At 37.4% G+C, this 19,853-nt stretch overlaps 1 protein-coding gene across 1 annotated transcript in view; it reads right to left on the bottom strand.

The window, feature by feature from the left end:
* Positions 1–19,853, bottom strand: part of LOC141910514 (protein O-mannosyl-transferase TMTC4-like) — a 65,666-nt gene that overhangs the window by 25,832 nt on the left and 19,981 nt on the right. Inside the window, exons 5-11 of the mRNA XM_074801208.1 lie at positions 19,441–19,529; positions 18,931–19,068; positions 18,325–18,492; positions 17,588–17,790; positions 14,416–14,593; positions 3,832–4,040; positions 58–165 (exon numbers count right to left, since the gene is read on the bottom strand). Coding sequence (XP_074657309.1) covers positions 58–165; positions 3,832–4,040; positions 14,416–14,593; positions 17,588–17,790; positions 18,325–18,492; positions 18,931–19,068; positions 19,441–19,529 — 1,093 coding nt within the window. The remainder of the gene's footprint in view (positions 1–57; positions 166–3,831; positions 4,041–14,415; positions 14,594–17,587; positions 17,791–18,324; positions 18,493–18,930; positions 19,069–19,440; positions 19,530–19,853) is intronic.

The raw sequence follows: 19,853 nt of genomic DNA, 5'->3' as shown, positions 1-19,853 counted from the left end.
ATACTGCTGACAAAGGTAAACCAAAAATGACAAGATTTACAGGTCATGTCAACTTACTTGACTGATACAGCCTTTTCTAACAGAGCCTCGGCTTCTGAGATATTGCCGCGATCTTTGAGAATATTTGCCAAATTATTCATTGGTTGATCGTAATCTGGGAATAGCCTGAAAATTAAATACAATCAATATGAATGAAAACTACAAAATACGAAATTAGTTCTTGCCTTTCTATCACTATTCTTCTTTATATCTTTTTAGAGTTTTCCCTTTTATGCCACACTGCTATTCCTATCATTGTATTTATAGGGTTTTCTGCGAATTTGCAAAACTCTTTCTTATTTTTGTACATCTTCTAATTTTTATAAATTGCCCATAGGCAAAGTGGTTTACCTTGAAAACTTGAGCTTTATTGCCAAGGAATATGAGAAATCTTTTTCTTAATTTTAGAGTTCTATTAAATTATATTTTATCTTCATCAAAGAACCATTATTGTAGTCTGATAAGGTAAAAAATATACATGTACCTTTGTTTGCGGTTCATGCCCAAATTTGGTAGGGTAGGTAGGTAGGGAAATAAAATTTGCAATGGCAACCACAGAATAAGTTCAAATGATCATTCACAATAATAAAGTTTATTTCGTTTAAAAACTACTTTCATTATGAAGTACTAAGTGGGCTAAAAACGTACCGCAGTTTTACATAATTGGCTCAACTCCTCTATCCCTGACAAAGGTAAACCAAAATCTTCAGATTCCACAAATATGCCAATTTCGAAAATAAAAGTACTGGTATTAATCGCCTACTAGTAGAAATTACTGGGGTTGTCTCATTACTCCGAAGTCCTATTATTCCGAAGACCCATTACTCCGAAAATCCATTAGATAAAGTGTAGTTAAAGCTGGTCCCATTACTCCGAGGTCCCAATACTCCAAACAATTCATTCGTAAGGGTACATAAAGCAGGACTGAACTTGGATTTTATTAGGAAAGCTAGCCCTAATATATAGAAAAAATCATAATAAATGTTTAATTTAAGGCGCTGAAATAACATCTCTGAAAATGTTTTATTGATTTTTACAATAACATAATGCCTGGGGTAGACCTATAATAGTGATACAAGGTATGACGAAATTACAGTAATTCTCCTTTATGGAAATTCCATGGCCAGGCACGTTGTTTCAAAATGGTTTGCTCAAACCTAAACGGCCCCCAATCTGAAACGCCTCAAACGATGTTCATCAATGTTGTGATTGAGATTATATGTTCCCTTTAAACACAATTTCGGAGTATTGGGACATCAGAGTAATGGGACTTCGGAGTAATGAGTATGCCCAAAATTACTTGCCTGTATTCATTTGTACAACAGGCATATGAACCTTTAACTCCAGGATTTGAGAGGAAAATAGGAAGGTGACATTAAAGTTAAGAAAATCGTTGCCGGTTACCAAATCAATTCAATAGTTTCATTTCTGTCGCCATCTCACAGCAAAAATGTGTGTTTTACACATGATTATTGCTGTGGGCCTGCGTACTCAGTGAGGTGACTCGAGAGTATGAAACGACAATTTAGTTGTCTTTAGTTTCAGTTCATTATTAGGTATGCCACAACAAGAATACTGCACATTCTTCTTTACATTTGTGAATATTTGTAATTTTTTAGATTGCTGTAGCTATGGATGTCAAATTGATAAGAAATGCTAGGGAAGGGACTATTCGGAGAACAGAAGATCAGATTGAACATTAGGAATAACTTATTTTCTGCTATCACTTTTACTATCAGTATGCCCGGAATCAGTGATATGTGAAGAGATTTTCAATTTTTTCAAATAGTGACAAAATTTTAGAGGTGACACTAGGTTTTCACGGAGTTAGACAATTTACCCATCTGTACAAATCAGTATCACATGGAACTTAATCATACTGACATGAACCGCACATCACCAGCGGGCATGAAATCGCAAAGTGTGGTTTACCTTGAAAGCTAGAGGCTGTTTGGAGTAAGGGCATTGAAAATTCTTTTTAACTCGTGACTGCAAAGTTCGACAAGTTTATATTGTTTTTTATCTGTCTTAAAGAATTATTTTGTAGCCAAATAAGACCAAAGATATACATTTGGTTACGGTCCACGTCCAAAAGTTTGTAGGGTACAGGTAGGAGTGGCAGGGAAATTATTTTATATTTTCAAAAAAAATATGAAAAAAATATTCAAATAAGGCCATCCCAAAATAATTCTCTGTTTGCCGTAACACCGACTCAACTTTTCAGGATGAGTCGGTAGGTAAGAAAAAATCTTTTTGCTAAATTTGTGGGCAAAAAAAAACAAATTTATCACCTTTTTACATGGAAACAATATCGCAAAAGTCATCTACGTTGTGCACGGAAAATTTGTCTAATAGCGTAGATTTCGAGAATTATTCTAAAAATTATAACTTCGTCCAGAGCGTCATCTCTGTGTTAAAAATGAAACAGTAGTTGAATATGTGTGCACTTTTACGTTACCAGCTTTGATATAGTCACTATGAGAATGAATGGCAGCTTATTGGAACACTGCCAGTTTCCTGGAAAACTTAAATTAGGCCACATTGACAAGGCATGTTTTCACACGATGCACGCTTGAATTCAAACATATATAATACGTAGCTCACATACGTAGGCAGTGGGTCGGTCGGCCGTTTTTATCAAAAATAATATTTATTTCAATGAATCCCAGAAAAAACGTTTTCACTCCGTACCTTTGAAGTCGGGTCGCTTGGGTTACGGCAAACAGACCATTAATATGGGATGGCCTAAAATTGATATGATGTCACATATCAGAGGGTGGCTGAATATTGGGTCATGGCAACCTCTTCCAATGTTGGCCGCGGAAGTTAAAATACCGGTACAGAAGAAATCGGTTATTAGATCATTTTAAATCCTGGAATTTACGACTACAATATTCAGACCTCGACCTATACTTTTAGTTAGCTGCTTAATATTTTCAGGTCACAAGAAATTACGATTGATTACAAATTCTATCAAACAGAAAACACAGCGCTCATCTTCTGCAACGATTATTCAGCCTATTTTCATGTCAAACGCGCACGCGTTACAGCATCACCTTGAGTAGTGTACTGTACGAGCTTGTGTGTGTGTCGTGTTGCACTCTGCGCGCACAGGTGGAGGCCTCGTGTAAGTGAATATTCGCTTACACCTCAATTTCAATCAAAACAATCACTGGGTATTAAAATGAAACAATACCTATGGCAGATGAGTGAAATAATTACATCCTCACCAGCAATGAGCATTTGAAATCGGCACGTATACGGCGCCTAGTCCAATGAAACGTACGCCATTCTATGGCTTTCCCATAATTATTTTAGTAGCGACGGAATTCCCCGTATCTCCCAAAAACAGCCAATCCCATTCGCTCGTAGAGACGATGCCCCCCAATCGAGGTCATTGCAATTTTATACGCGAGAGCCAAGAATTTTCCCGCCAAAAACAGTTTTTCGTAGAATTTTAACTCAGTTGACCATGTACATCGACGGAGGTTCGCCATGTCTTCAAGCGCATTGATTATACGTCGTTTAACCCGAGAACCAATGAAACAAATGCTCACATAAAAAAACGTACCGCGATTTTACATGAATTGGATCAATGCCAACCTCATATCGCTGACAAAGGTAAACCAAAAATGAGCGGCAAAGCAAGTGTCAGAATTGTCTTCAAAACTTTTCAAAGACCCTGGATTCCATCTACGATGAATGGACGAACAGACAAATATGACTACAGGCTGGCTGGTTATGGGCTTAAAAACTTCAAAGTAAAAATTTCTGAAAAGGTAGTAAATGTACCTGATTGCAAGGCGATATTTCTCGATGGCTCGCTCGATGTTCCCAATATCTGAGTTCACTTTACCGATGTTGTAGTGAACTTTAGCATTGAGTGGGCAGACAGGCTCGCCTGATTCGAACAATCTTATCGCTTGTCTCCACTCGTCACTTCGGTGGATGCAACGGATCACAAATACAGCAAATACGATGTAACAAAATAATGAAAGAACCTGTAAACAATAATAATTGACATTTGTACAGCACAAGAAACCTATCCAACAGTTCAAATGGGTTCATTCTTATTGGTACATGTATCATTACCCCAAGCTGGGAATCACTTATCTTTCCGAAAGATGTAACATCAGAGCTGCTACTTAGTGCAGCACTCAGATGTCATCTTTCAGACCAGGTATCCATCTGTACCCGGGTAGAGAGATAAGATTTGAAGATAATATTTTCATCTGGAGACACTTGCCCATACTGCTCCACAGAATGATTAGACACCCAGAAACTAGATTTCACAATAATTACCCTATTTCATGGCTGAAGACTACTCCAAAAGTAACTAACGTCTAACTACCTAATTTGTATAAAAATGAAGTGTCCCGGTTTTTTCCTTCATTATTCCCATTAATTTCAATCGGATAATTCGTAATTTTTAATTCGTAATTTGTATTATCACGACTGATAAACACTATATCCGTATTGACGCGATGTAGAGAGAATCCTTCAATGATAAGGAAAAAGTCCGAAACTGTAACTTTGAGAAAGTAGTTTATTCAACGTCATATTCATAGTCATCTTCAGGAATAAATTTAATTTGTAATTCGTAGCCGTATCTACAGTCCCTTTTAATAACCAGAAAGAAACTTTCCATGATGGGTTTCTGTGTAATTGTTTCTGTTTCATTCACCGAACTCGCTGTCAAAAAGGCGATTCTCGATATAAATACTAATGGGTTTTCCCCGCGGGATACCCGCTTTGGGAAAGGCACCTGAATCGATACTACGAGTTCGAATCCCAATATTTAGACGTAATTTATTAATCTTTGAAATAAATTCTTAGAATTTCTATTTATGATAGGATGTGCAGGTTTTGATTTGGTAATGATGTTAATAAAAGTTAACCTCTTAAGGTATTGTTTTCTATCTATTATTTGTGACGGATTAGTTTCGATGCTCCTCACAACCCGCCCCACCACGTGTCGCTTATTCACGGACACGCGGATAGTATCATTTGTAATAGGCCTACCACATGAAAGAGTCCATGGCCTACCGTAGAATAGTAGGGCCTACCGATCACGCTATGTGCGATGAAAGTAGTGTTTGAATAAAACAAATTTTTAATGAAATAAACATTATTTATCATAATTAATCAATAGATCAGGTGCCGCCTAAATAATTGTTTGTTTCGTGAAATTTGTATAAAACTTTGCGACTTCGTCATGTCTTGTGACCCTGAAAATACTAGAAGAATCATCGGTAAGCTTATAAAACCGCGAGGTCAACATAGTAACAAAAACTTCGGGGATTGAAAAAAAAAACTCGAAAGAATTATTTCTTATACTGATGAGTTACATATATACTGGTGAGCGACCGTCATTGACACCGGTTATTTATCCATTCACTATCAAATGTGACGAGCCCAATAAATGATTGCGCATAGATTCGGCCTCTCAGCATTTAGCACAGCAGTTCCGAGAAGTGTTAAGACCGATCAGCGCGCGCGCTATCTAAAACCGGTGCTAGTACGATCAATATCTACAGGTATATACGTGTTCAGTATTACACAGCGAGTACCAGTATGTTGATCGAGCGTCGTCGTAGCAACGCGCTATACAGCGGCTTGAACTAGCGAGTAACGTTAATCATCTTTTAACCAAATTAGAGCACTTATAACCATCGGAATCAAATATAAACCAAGCTGCACCATCTACATCAAGTAGAGAATACCTGTGTGAAATTACAGAATTGTCGGTCCACACAAACAGCTTAAATCGTGTCATACAGACAGACAGACATGACGACGATGCCATAGATGGGTTCGTCTCACGACGAAAGCCATCAAAAACAATTGAAAATGTGACGCGTAATTAGTATGCTATTGTTCCGCCTACTGGCAGTAATTGGCAAGCTTATCAATTATTTGTCAGTGTCGGTGATTGGCACCGAGCGTGCTGTGGCCACGCGACATATTTTCCCGCCAGTTAAGTCTAAAAGAATGAATGGGCGTGGCACACGGCGTTTGTTCTAATGCCAGTGGAAACAATTTTTACTTGTACTTCTTACCAATTAATAGATAAATCGTTAATTCTACGAATTATACATACTTCATAGAAAATAAGAATTACGTATAATCCGTATAATGTCTAGTTCGTAGAAAATACTACGCGGTCCCAAGAGATATGTATTAAGTGAGGTTGACTGTATTTCCTTTTTATTCAGCGAGTGGTAAAAAAGTGATCAACTAAGGACCTAAGGTCCTTTGCTCATGAGGTCCTCTTTTCAGAATATCAGTGGAAATATATTACTATTACTCATGCAAATTGGCTCATTTAACAACAATTGCCAGCCTGTCTTTTATGTTATCATCTTTATGAAATAGTAAATCTGTTAAGTGTAACTAATTGACTCCACGCGATTGTAATTTTGCAACAAACACAAATAGTTGGCAAGAACAAATACTTCAGATCGATTAGTTTTTCCTACAAATTATATGCTCAATAAAATTGAATTGGATTATATTTTCTTTTGGCTGCAAATGAAATTGATTTAAATTTTTCTAAACACTGCTTCAAGATTTAATGTAATCAACATGACTATCAATGCTTCATAAAAGTTTCTGAAGCTCAAACTGCACTAATTAGAGCGTTTTACTGGATTACGACTAAAATACCATAGTGAGATATGGCTTAATCATCACAGTGATATAATCTAATGATATGGTGATATAACTGGTAATATAATATAGGCCTAATATAATATAATAATAATATAATATAATGATAATATAATACAATATATAGCAATTTATTGATATTACCACAGTGGCTTAATCGAGTATCAATGATGGTTTAAAGAGAACAACAGTGACAACAACTACAAGGTGCCCATTCACACCATGTGACGTAAGCCATGCCCATATTGATTGACTTGGACTGAAGAATACACACAAGATTTTTTTTCTACTTTACAATATCATTTATTGGAAATACAAAGTGTCACCCTCTTGAAAAATTGCGATTATTGAAGAAAAGAAGCCATGGAGCAAGCTTAAAGATCAAGTGTAGCCCACAATAGTTTTTGTTTTTAACGATAGATTATGTTACATGAATAAATAATTATCAATCTTGAGAAATTTTAGCTGTAATGAGTGATGTATTACTGAAATATAAGTGATTGAAAGGTGTAAATTTGAAAGAATTTTCACGTTGCGTAGTTCATCTGACACCCATGTAGATGGCGCTGATGATGACACAATAGGGGCTGAATCAAAGCCAGCGCGAATTTCTAGTTTCATGTTGATATACATGGTATTCAAAGTTTCAATTATCCCTGTTCATCTTATATGACCGGCTTTACTGCATAGTACATTCATCAGCAGCATGTGGTATATGTCTCTGAGAGGCATGGGAAACACTACTGATCATCGCTGTACTGCGACGATTGAAAGTAGAAAAATTAAGATTATATCTAAATGATTACAGTTCTGATGAAAATAATGATAATACCAAAGTTTAATCATGATTTCAGTTGACATCAAATAGAAAAAAAACCCAAAAAAACTTACACTGACAATGCGTGTACAGCATACGTTGTATTCACTGTAGCCCGCTCGACGTCACACACAGCAAGTAGTCAGAGCGCGTTCAGAAAATTTGAGCACCTGTTATTCATTTTTCAAACTCAAATATATATTCAAGTTCAGTGTTTATCGAAAAATAACATTTATTACTGGTATACTATGGAACGCGATAAATGAAAAAAATATGAGCGCTGCACTGACGTATGTTTTTTGCAACGTAATAGCGTCCCGACATAAGAATTCATATTTCTACAGTGACGAAATATTCTAATGCATTTGTGACGACGTAGGATTTTACGACGACGTAAGTTTTTTTTTCAACATAAGCTTTTGTGACGACGTAAGTTTTTGTGTTGACGTAAGTTTTTGTGACTACGTAAGTTATTTCCAAAAATCACCACCTGGTGGCACTGCAGACTAGACCGCAATAAAATCACGTTAGGAAAACTTGAAGTTTAAAACACATTTTTAAAGATTTATCGAGAAGTGAAAGTAGATCTTCATCCTAACAATATGATATCCGCGATGCATTTCAATTCAATTTTCAGAATGGCGTTGAAAAGTGTATTGAAAAATATTGACGTCTGGATTGTTTGATAAACAATGCTGGCTGGCGTATGTTGACGCATTGATCCTATAGATATTTTGCATTTTGCACAGAAACCCTCCCATCAAATAATTAATGCCCGTGCCTTGCGTTTGAAGTATTTAGAGGGGGGGGCGCTGTAGAAAATCCCGAGAAAGGGCAGTTGTATTGGCTCATAATATTTCAGAGGGGGGGCAACTGCACCTGAATTTGCAATATAATTCCTTTGCACATCTACCATTTTCCCAGATTGACCATTTCAGTATTGACGATTTCTGCAATATTCTTGACTTTGACATAGTCAGTTATTTCACATTTTGTAAGGTGAGACACCTCTGCTTCACATTAAAATCTATTTGCGGAGTTATGTACATGTGTATCTGATTAATTTTCGAAATGAACATCTGCAGTGCCACCTGGTGGGGATTTTTCGGAAATAACTTACGTCGCTGCAAAATGTTACGTCGTCACGAATGCATAAAGTTTTACGTCACTGTAGAAATATAGATTCTTATGTCGGGACGCTATTACGTTGCAAAAAAACATACGTCGGTGCAGCACTCACATTTTTTTCATTTATCGGGTTCCATTGTATATAGGTTAGTTATCTATTAAATGAGATCATAATCAGAATTTTGATGAATAGGCTACACTTGATCTTTAACTCTTTGCCTGCCAGGACTATTTTTCAGGAAATGCTGTGCTTTGCCAGGATTTCTGTGTTTTTCAGAGATTCATAAAACAAAAACTAGAAGAGATATCTTCATCTAATTTGTTTTATTTTGATCATCTGGTCTTGCTTTTTCAACTAAAATAAGCAGCATTTCTTATAAAAGTAATAAAATCTACAACAATCTCCAGTGCAGAGGGGTTTTTTGCCTAAAATATGCCTATTCATGTGTGTTCAGCCCTCATTTCAATATGTGATGTCACTAACACACTGCATATAATGACTGATGATAGTCTGTTTTAGTAGTAAAAGGCATTAAACTAATTCGCCATCTAACCATAGAGTTAAGAAACAAGTCAACTGTACCAGTCCGGTTTTGGCAGGCAAGTGATGGGAGATATCGAACGTACCAGTACGTGTTTGACAGGCAATGAGTTAAAGGATGCGAATAAAGGTTTTTAACTTTACGCATGTAAACAGGATCAGACTTCTCAGGGTTCATAGTTGTCAGGCCTTGGTCAAAATCAAGACTTATCATCACCTTTGAAAAGTGGAAATCAATACTTTTTTAATCAAATGTGCAAACCATCAAAAACAGTCACACCAAAACTTGAGTTTATGCAGGCCTGTACCCATGGGAACGCAGCCCCTCCCTACAAAATTGTGAGTTTCACTATTATTTGTCAAAGAAAATTTCTTGCTCACATACATATAACTATGATATAGATATAGACACTGTTATCAAAAAATTTGCAAGTCTCCATAAACGATGAGACACCAGCGTATGTTGTTGGATTATTAGACCTGAAAACTTACTCTGAAAATGTATCGAGGATTAATTACATTTTTTCAGTGACATTTTTATGTGAAACATTCACTAAAATTTGAACCAATATGCATTTCTATTTTCAAAATTACATTTCGCAGTAGCCACGGCAAAATCAAATAAGTACCACCCTCTCTAAATTCACACTCACCCAAAAGAGAGGCTGCGTACGAGCCAGCTTTCATGACAACACAACCACCCGAATTTTCCAGCGATTAAGCCGACTTGGCCAATTATCCGAGGGCAGTTTTTTAGCCTAAAATATATAGATCTCATGAAGCCTCGCCCGATAAGCAGAGGCCCTTCATCAGGAGATTTTAATTCACTCAATTTGTCAATTAGTTTGTCTTAATTGAAGATGAAAGAGGCTGATAATACACGCGCCTGCCGATGTGTGAGAGCGCTGTGTATAGACTAATATTATCGCCAGTGACTGTGCTATATATAGACTCACTGATTACTGACACACCGAGCCATATTGTACGGTAACCTTTATTCGCACACACGCCGCTGACTGCAGATACGTGTACATACAAATGTATTAGCGACGTGGTATTAAATTGACCGCAATTTCACAAGTCAGAATCCGTCCATCCACAAAATGTCAAGCAAGTGGCCCACGGGCCTTATACCTTCATGACGCAGTAGAAGATTCAGTATTCAAAGTTTTACAGAAAGATTGACATCGTAACGATGTAACAAGTTCTAAAATAGTTAAGATAGTATAGGCTATGTGGCGATAATGTTCATTTTCTGTTAATATATCCTTACATGAAAAGACAAGCCCATTTCAGCTGCCCCAAAGATCACACTACATGAAAAAATGCATCAAGAATTGGTGTAGGCATCGTGCTGAAAAGAAATCCAAGATGGATGGCAATCCTGGTGGCTATACTTGAACTCAATTTTCAATAAGGGGTAGACATTTCACCTACCTAAATTCTTACACCTATTATCATGAAAATGCATCAAGAATTGCAGGCCGTTTCGTGCTAGAAATTCAAGATGGCTGCCATATTTGAAAGCCGATGACCTCCAAATACTAAAGGCATGGACAGCTTACCTGATCCTCACACCAAATTTTGTGATAATCCATCAAGAATTGCAGGCTGCATCGTGCAAACAAGAAATTCAAGATGGCCACCCCAATGACTGCCATATTTGATCACCAATGGCATTTTTTCACAATAGGGGTGGACATCTCGCCAGACCCAATCTTCAAGCTTATTTTCAAAAAGATTCATCGCAAATTACAGGCGAATTACTGTGTCGAATTCAATTCAACTCTGGAGGGCTTGGATTAGGCCAATACAATAGGAGTCAATTAAGATTCGACTTTTTGAAAAACAAGCACAGATGCCTATTCAAATCACATGTAATAAAAAAATTCAGTGCTTCTTAGTTAGTGCTCCCTGTTTTCATCGCACACGTGGTTAAAACTATTGTTTACATCGAACCTCTTCAACAGCTGATACAACCGCACCCGCGTCGGTCAATCATCTTAATTGATTCATTATGCTAAAATGCTATGAAAAAACTACGCAGTAAATCAATCCGGAATTTTTCAGTAGAATGTCAGACACTAGGTACCTTTCTTTAAAGGTTAATTTGTTGTATGTCATTAACAATCAGTTATATAATACTTTATTCATAACTTTGAAGCGGCACGCCGGCAGCGAACACTCAAGCAAGGTCAGTCACGCAGGCCAACGATAACACGCAACAGACCACGGTTTTGCCGGTTAAGAGCGTCTCTCCACATGGATTAGAGGGACTGTAATGGACCATTTGTTGACACTAACCTTTAATAAACTTAGTATGGATGCAATCAAGATAATTCAACCGTATAATTCCACTATTCAACGATCGACGCGCAGCTTAAACATGGCGCCGCAATTCAATACGCTAGTCACGATGTATCTCTACACACATCAAAATCACACTTGAATTACAAGTGTTGACTTATGAGGAACGATCGAAATCTAGCAATTTGATTGGGAAAATAGCAGCACTATAATTGAAATAAATTGCCCATGGGCAAAGTGTGGTAAACCTTGAAAGCTAGAGGTTGTTTGGAGTAAGGGCATTGCTTGAAAAATCTATTTAATTTGTGACTTCAAAGTTCTAGAAGTCTATATTGTATTTTACCTTTCTTAAAGAATTATTTTGTAGTCAAATAAGACCAAAGATAAACATTTGTTTACGTTCAAAATTTCGAAGGGTAAACGTAGGAAGCTATTTAATATTTTAAAAAATATTTTTCACAATATGAAAAAGTATTCAAATAAAATTCATATGATGCCACATATCAGAGGGTAGCTGAATATTGAGTGTTGGAAATGAAACCTCTTCCAACGTATGGCCGCGGAAGCTAAAACTGGGGCGCAGTATTAGATCGTCTTAAATCCTGGAATTTACCACTACAATATTCAGACCTCGACCTATACCTATAGTTTGCTGCTTAGTATTTTCAGGTCACAAGAAATTACAATTTATTACAAATTCTATCAAACAGAAAACACAGCGCTCATCCTCTGCTACGGCGATTATTTAGCCTGTTATCATATAAAATGTGCACGCACCAAGCAGCGTTACAGCATCACCATATAGTAGTCTGTATGAGCGTGTGTTTGTGTGTGCAACAGTTTAATGTTAGCACTCCCGCGCGTGGAGGCCTTGTGTAGTGAACGTTCGCTTCACTTCAATCTCAATCAACACAATCACTGGGTATTAAAATGAAACAATACCTATGGCGATATGTGAAATAATTATATTCTCACCGGCAATGAGCATTCAAAATTCGCACATGTACGGCACCTAGTCCAATGAAACGTTCGCCATTAATGGCTTTCCCATAATTATTTTAGTAGCGCCGTAATTCCCCGTATATCCCAAAAACAGCCAATCACATTCGCTCGCAGAGACGACGCCCCCCAATCGAGGTCATTGCAATTTTACACGTAAGAGCTAAGAATTTTCCCGCCAAAAACAGTTTTTCGTCGAATTTAAACAAAGTTGACCATGTCATCGATGGAGGTTCGTCATGTCTTCAATCACATCGATTAAATGTTGTTAACCCGAGAACCAATGAAACAAATGCTCACATAAAAAAACATACCGCGATTTTACATGAATTGGCTCAATGCCAACCTCATACTGCTGACAAAGGTAAACCAAAAAGTTAATAAACCACCTCCGACTGTCTAATCATTTAAAAGCTTTGCCTTCAAATGGAACTATTTCCGCCTTATCACAAGGTGCACTCTGCCGCCATGATTCGGTCTTACTATCAGCATTTTCTAATAATTTAGGGAAATATTTTAAAAAAGCGAAATCTCACACTCTGCATTAATAAGATTAAAGTATTTATTCGTTTGACAAATCTTCCTCTGAACTCCCACCAACAAGTTATAAGTGACGACACGAAAATGACGTCATCGACTCGCTACCATCTTGTAACCTTCATGACTACGTCATGAAGGTAAAAATACAAATAAATACTGACTTTTTGTATTTTTCATAAAAATCAAGACAAATACTGGCTATGATTTTTTTTTCTAAACATACAAGTAAATACCGACTTGACACACCCGCTACAAACCCTGCTTCTTTTCTATTGATTTTAGGGACACGATGTTCAAGTGATATAAGAAGCTTAGGCGACTACGTCACTCAAGGTGCAAATGTGTATGAAATTAAGTCTTAAAAGTACTTCGACAGTAATAACAGAACACTAATGATTGTTGACTATAAACATGATGTGCTGTACCGTATTTTCCGGCCAATAAGCCGATTTTCTAGCCTCAGATTTTTACCCAAAATATCGTGATCGGCTTATTGGGCGGATACGATCTGACATAAAAAATCACTTCCCGATCTATGCCACTCTAATGCTCTCAATGATCGTCAAAATCAAGAAAAGTGGTCGATATTTAATTGAGGTAATTATTTACTACCAATTATAATCTATTTTGAACTATTTTATTTTTACTTTGATTGTTCCATCACCGCACAGCGGTAATGGTATACATTTATATAACGCGCGAGTTCATCGTACTACCACGTGTCAGTTCATACATTAGTATATATGCAAATCAGCAGTGAGCCGCGTACTGCTTGCATGGCTGCGTATAGTAATCAGCTGAGTGAGTCTATATATAGCACAGTCACTAGGCGATGATAGTATACACAGCACTCTCACACATCGGCGGGCGCTACTGTCAGCCTCTTAAATCATCAATTAAGACGAACTAATTGACAAATCAGTGAATTAAAATCTCTGATGAAGGGCCTCGGCTTATTGGGCGAAGCTTTATGAAATCCATGTATTTTAGGCTAAAAAACTGCACTCGGCTTATTGGCCGAGTCGGCTTATTGGCCGGAAAATACGGTAACTGTATTGGACATTCTTGTGGTTACCTTACGTGGAATTGCATGACTCAAGATCCTGTGTTATCCCATGATGATGAGAAACTGATGAATAAAGTTTAGTTATAATTAGAGTATAGCAAAGAACAACAGCGTTTGTCTCTCGAGTTTTAGCCCCACAAATTATTTCCATCATTGGACACTATGGCCTCCACATCAACAATGATTAGGTATGTTAAGTTGTTTGTAACTTACAATAAAGTAATTCCCTGCTCTTTACAAAGCACAGATACAGCTGCCATTATCATACTGAATGATAAACACACCACGTACCGTGTTATTACATCTTACCTGGCGAAATTTTGGTAGGTTTGATAACAATGCATTGTAACCAATTGTAACCAGCATGCAGTAGCCGATACTCGGTAAAAACAGGTTGCGTTCAGCGATGACAAAACCAACTCGGAAAAAGATATTACTAGCTGGTAAAAACGGTATTACAAGGCACGCGAGTGAAAGTGTTAACAATCTGAAAATATAAGTAGGCCCTATGTCAGATGTCAGAGTTAATCCATTAGCACTCAGGAATTTTACTATGTAGTGTCGATTACTCCACACGAGATTCGAGGTAAAATCCAAGTTCATCACAATACCAAATAGCTCATTTGCTGTTTATTTCCATGCATTACAAGTTAGTGTTATTTTGTAGTAAATAGTCAAGGCTTTCATATGATGTAAGATTTGATGAAGCGGGCCCCCCGACAAAATCAATCCAAACTTACTTGGATTTGAAGTTAGCGCTCAGATGTGTCATGTTCAAACTCGAAATACTCGAGAAATTGAAACAGGAGGATTTTGATTTCGGTTCGGTATTTCGAGGACTTAGGTGTCTAGTTTATCATAAGCTGTTGGGTTCGAATCCCACTATAACCGTTTTTGTGCAGCATACGAAAAAAGTGCCGGGGCGGATTTGGGCGGCTTGAGGAGTAATAGGCAGGGCGGATACGGGTGGCTTGATTGCTAATGGGTTAATTCTGTGAATTCACCTACAGAATGAGCGCAAGGATTGATATGCTGCTCACAACACCAACCAGCATAAATTGGCGTTGTATACTTTATTGGTCGTTTTCCATCGTGAAGCAGCAATGAGAGAGGCAGCCTGCTTTAAAAATCCTCCACAAGGTCCTTGCAGGCATCGCTCAATAACACCCAAGCGTGAAGTTCCAACCACTCTGGGTTCAGGTGCCTCCCAAACACCCCCTGCGTGGACAGAGACGGAAAGTTCGGCAGAGTCCTTGGGTAATCGCACAAAAGCCTCAACCGCAGAAACTATGTCTGCAATGCCCAATATGGCGCCACGAGAACCAATTCGCAGTTTTCAGCTGATTCTACTTGATCCAGGATCTTGTCGATCAGAGGAGTGGAAGGAAAATTTTAGAAATTAAAAGCCTTTTCCAAGCACTTAGAGCAATCTTGAACCCATGAACGACTATAATATTTTGGAAGGTAATGGCTAGTTCCAATGTGGCACATCCTCATTCGATGACATACAGCATCTCATGCATTACGGGTCAAGCCCTGAATTACTGCAGTTATAATGCGCCGATGAATGCTCACTAAAAATCATCTCAGTGTATAATATCTGAAGGCGCGTACGCGCACGGCAATAGTACCGTAAAAACCGGCGTATAAGTCGGAGTTTTTAACCCTTGATTTTACCACTAAATTATTGACCTCGACTTATACGCCGAGTACAGTTTTCTACTAAGTATTTTCAGGTCACAAGAAATATTGATTCTACCAGATGAAAAAGACAGTGTTCATTTTCTCACTGCTATAACAGTTTCAATAATTATTCATGATAAATAAAGCTATTTAATGAAAAAAAACTTCTTTCATTTTGACACAGCTTCATTTAAAACGATGTATTCATATATGCGCGCTCATAGCAGCGCTTAATACATTAGGCTATATATAGGCTATATATAGAGTGTGACTCACACTACTCTATCACTGTATGGTAGTGTATTATACCCAAGTGTGTGTTTAGCAGTCTATTGATTAACACACAGCAGCAATCAGGCTGACGCCGGTGGCATGGTGAAGGCACACATCATTATCAAAACAAACTATTCAATACAATGATACTAGTAATTATTCTTCTAATAGAAGGGACTCGACTTATAAGCCGGATATATGTTAAAATCATGAAATGTAGGTCTAAAAATCGACCTCGACTTATACGCCGCGTAGACTTATATGCCGGTTTTTACGGTAAGTAGGCCTATATACAATACTGCTGTTGCCGCGCGCGTGTCTGTCCGCAACCGATCGTTTAAATACGTACACATCTTAGTAGATACAAAATCAGTGTTGCAATGGATATGCATTGAAATGCGATACGCGACGATAAGTAAAACAGGTGCTGAACGCTTTTGCGGTTCACCCGATTACCAATCGCGCCGGACCAGTTGAGTGAGATCAACATCACCCCCTATATTTTTACATCATTTTTGGACTATTTGGAAAATACCGCCCGCGGATCCGCACGGAATTCACACTTCTGGTTTAAGTGGTAACACAGTAAATATTTCAGATGAACAATTGACATCTGCAGGGATACGAATAAAAACGTCCAGTATCACTTGCCCATCATCACTTAATAAATTTCCGGAATTAATCCGTATATATATATACCTTGGCAATGGGAATACGGATATTGATACGGTTCGCATAAATCGGAAGGGTTGGAGGGTCTGGTAATCATTATCCAACCTAAGGCCACATAATGAAATACCCTAGTTTCTCATCAGATTTTTTTCTGAAAAGTGACGAGGGCGGGTGAATTTTATTTTTATTGCTTTTTGAAATAAAAAAGTTGAAATAAAAAGCTCAATCTGAGACTTATAGAACAGATGCGGGAGGGAAGTTTTTTCTACTAATGCCAAACAAATACCAGTAATGCAGGTAAAACATATGCAAAAAACCCTATTTAGAATTAAGTAGCTCCCAAAACTTATAAAATCTAACTATATCGACTCATTTAATCGAAATTGAGACAATCATTCGCTTTTTTTACGCTTCCTCGAAATGAAATAAAAGGAAACAAACCTTACGCTGTTGTTGTCACCGTAAATGTTGATTACAGTACGTCGAGGATGAGCATACAAACGCCACTATCTTACACTATACAGCTATGCGGGCAAGCAGGTTTTAATTTTCATTAAAGGAAAGACGATTGATGCTTTGCCGATGCAGGCGAGCGCATTTGTCTTTTTAATCATTATTAGGGACTTTTTTCATGATGCGTGCGGCATTTGACTTTCTTGAGAAACTAGGCTATTTCTTTGTTTGGCCTAAATAAACATTTGTTTTTTTGTAAATTTTCTGAGATTTCTGCAAACAAATCAAAATTCTTATATTTTATCAAGTGGGATGCGGACTAGGCCTATATTCACCTGCAATCAACGAAATTAAGATTAATTTCATAACAATTTGTCTACCATGAATATGGTACCTTTACCTTGAATATTTTGTGGGAGGCTTGAACAAACAAACATAAACCACAAGACCCGCGATGAGCCAAAACACAGTAACAGCCAGCAGACGAGCATCAGCAAGTGATTCAATCACTGGTACACAACCCATTGACCAATCAAAACATAACCAAGATGGACATAACAATAACCAAGCATTTAAGGCGTATAAATAATTATAGTTCAAAACCTGCAAGTAGATTTGAACATATAACAGTAAAACCTGCTTGGTCAGATGAGAATCATCTGGATTAGAACATGTATTATGTATTATTTGGAGCATCGTAACTTTCTTCCAATCTATTCTTAGTTCAGTGTGTCTGATAAATTTCAAAATTTTCATAGCCAGCAAATGTGGGCAATTATGCCAGAGATTAAAATGCCACCATTTCCAGAAGGAATTCCAGAAGAAAAATGCCATCATTGTTAGGGACCATCTATTTAGTACGCATGCGAAAGTCGGTTGATCTTAAACCCCTCCTCCACCCTTGTACATACTGTATGCAGATGGAGAGCCCTCCCCTGCAAGCATTTGTATGCATTTTCTCCCCCTCTCCCCCTATGATCCTATCGTGTGTGTACTCAATGGATGGACCCTTTAGTCGTACACCATCATGCACTAGATGATGGAATGTGAAATAGAACATTTGTTCAAAAAATGAGTACTTAAAATTATGTCCAGATTAGACCATAATCCAAATCAAACGATGCTTGAATAACTCACCCTAAAAAAAGTATCATTTACAAAAGAATGCGGATTATCGACTACTTGAAACGTCGGTGTTTGCGAACCCATAATACGCCATCGAAAAAACAACAATCCGCTCGTAACCAGGAACAACAACAGCAGACGATAAGAGACCCGTTCATTATATACAACTGGCAAAATCGACTGAAAAAAAAAACAATTACAATGCTTTTAAACATCTGCATGGGAACAGCTTTTACTCAGTCAGTTTTTATCACTCATTCTTCCAATTTTCGATCCTCCACGCTGAGATATTTCTAATTTCTAATGAAAAACAAGCACCCATCATGAGATATTTCATCAGCACACATTCAAAAACTGATGGCCAAAACTTCAGATAACAACGGTGAATTGAAGGGGTGATTACAATGGGTGGCTGCTGATGGGGACCCTTAGGTTTAAGTTAAATGAGTACTATAAACTTCTTATATTATCAATCATGTTCAAGCCATGGTATATGGGAAGGACAAAAGGCAATAACGTGTCATGGTATGAAAAATTTAATTCATTTTCTAAAAGAAAGAGTACGCCTACTTTCAAGATTCTGGATGACTAACTCGTCCCACATGTTTTCATTTGTACCTTGTGCCATGATTTATTCCTATTCGTGTCTATCACAGTCTTTTCTATTTTTCGGTCGAAAGGTCGGCGAATCATTGCAATCAATGAAAACACATCGAACTTGCAATTCATCAGTAAATCATAACCACCACAGACACCCTAAAAATTGTAATTGAAATGAAATAAGCTCTTTCGCCATGGGCTCCACACTATCCCACAGTAATGTGGATTGGATAAGTCTTCATTAGATATTTTTTCATTTGACACTGGATCCAGTTGTGTGGGTTCGTTTGAATCTAGATGGTTAAGTCATCATTGTATTACAATTCAGCATATTCTATTATCATTCACTGATGTGTCATCATCCCTACTTTATTGAGTCCAAAATTTGTATACCGGTACTTTATCTAGATTGACATTTGGATAAGTCATCAACCTAATGATTGTCCAAGCTATGATGACTTATACAAGTACTTCGACAGTTATAACAGAACACTAATGATTAGGTATGTTAAGTTGTTACTAACTTACAATAACAGTAATTCCCTGCTCTTTACAAAGCACAGATACAGCTGCCATTATCATACTGAATGATAAACACACCACGTACCGTGTTATCACTGTAACAAAAATCACACAAAAATTATATTTTTACAGCTATATGTCTGACATTAACTTAACAAATTTCTGTTTCAGTTTGATAAAAATGTATAAGGGGGAGGATCCAAGTCACCCTCTGATCCCGTACCTGGTACGACGAGACTGGTAAATATGACAAAAATTGCACGAATTTGAAAATAAAATTATTAAAAACTAGGGGTCCGGGGACAACATGCCCACTTGGTAAGTGGTTTCAAATGCTCAATAATCTAACAATTTCAATATTCTATGCCCCCTGGTGACCATATACAAAAACCAACGACCTTGAAACTCACCACAATCAT

The sequence above is a fragment of the Tubulanus polymorphus genome, chromosome 9 (genome assembly GCF_964204645.1).
Source record: "Tubulanus polymorphus chromosome 9, tnTubPoly1.2, whole genome shotgun sequence".
Taxonomy (NCBI): domain Eukaryota; kingdom Metazoa; phylum Nemertea; class Palaeonemertea; order Tubulaniformes; family Tubulanidae; genus Tubulanus; species Tubulanus polymorphus.
Note: the sequence above shows the minus strand (reverse complement) of the source record. Positions and strands in the feature narration are given on the sequence as shown.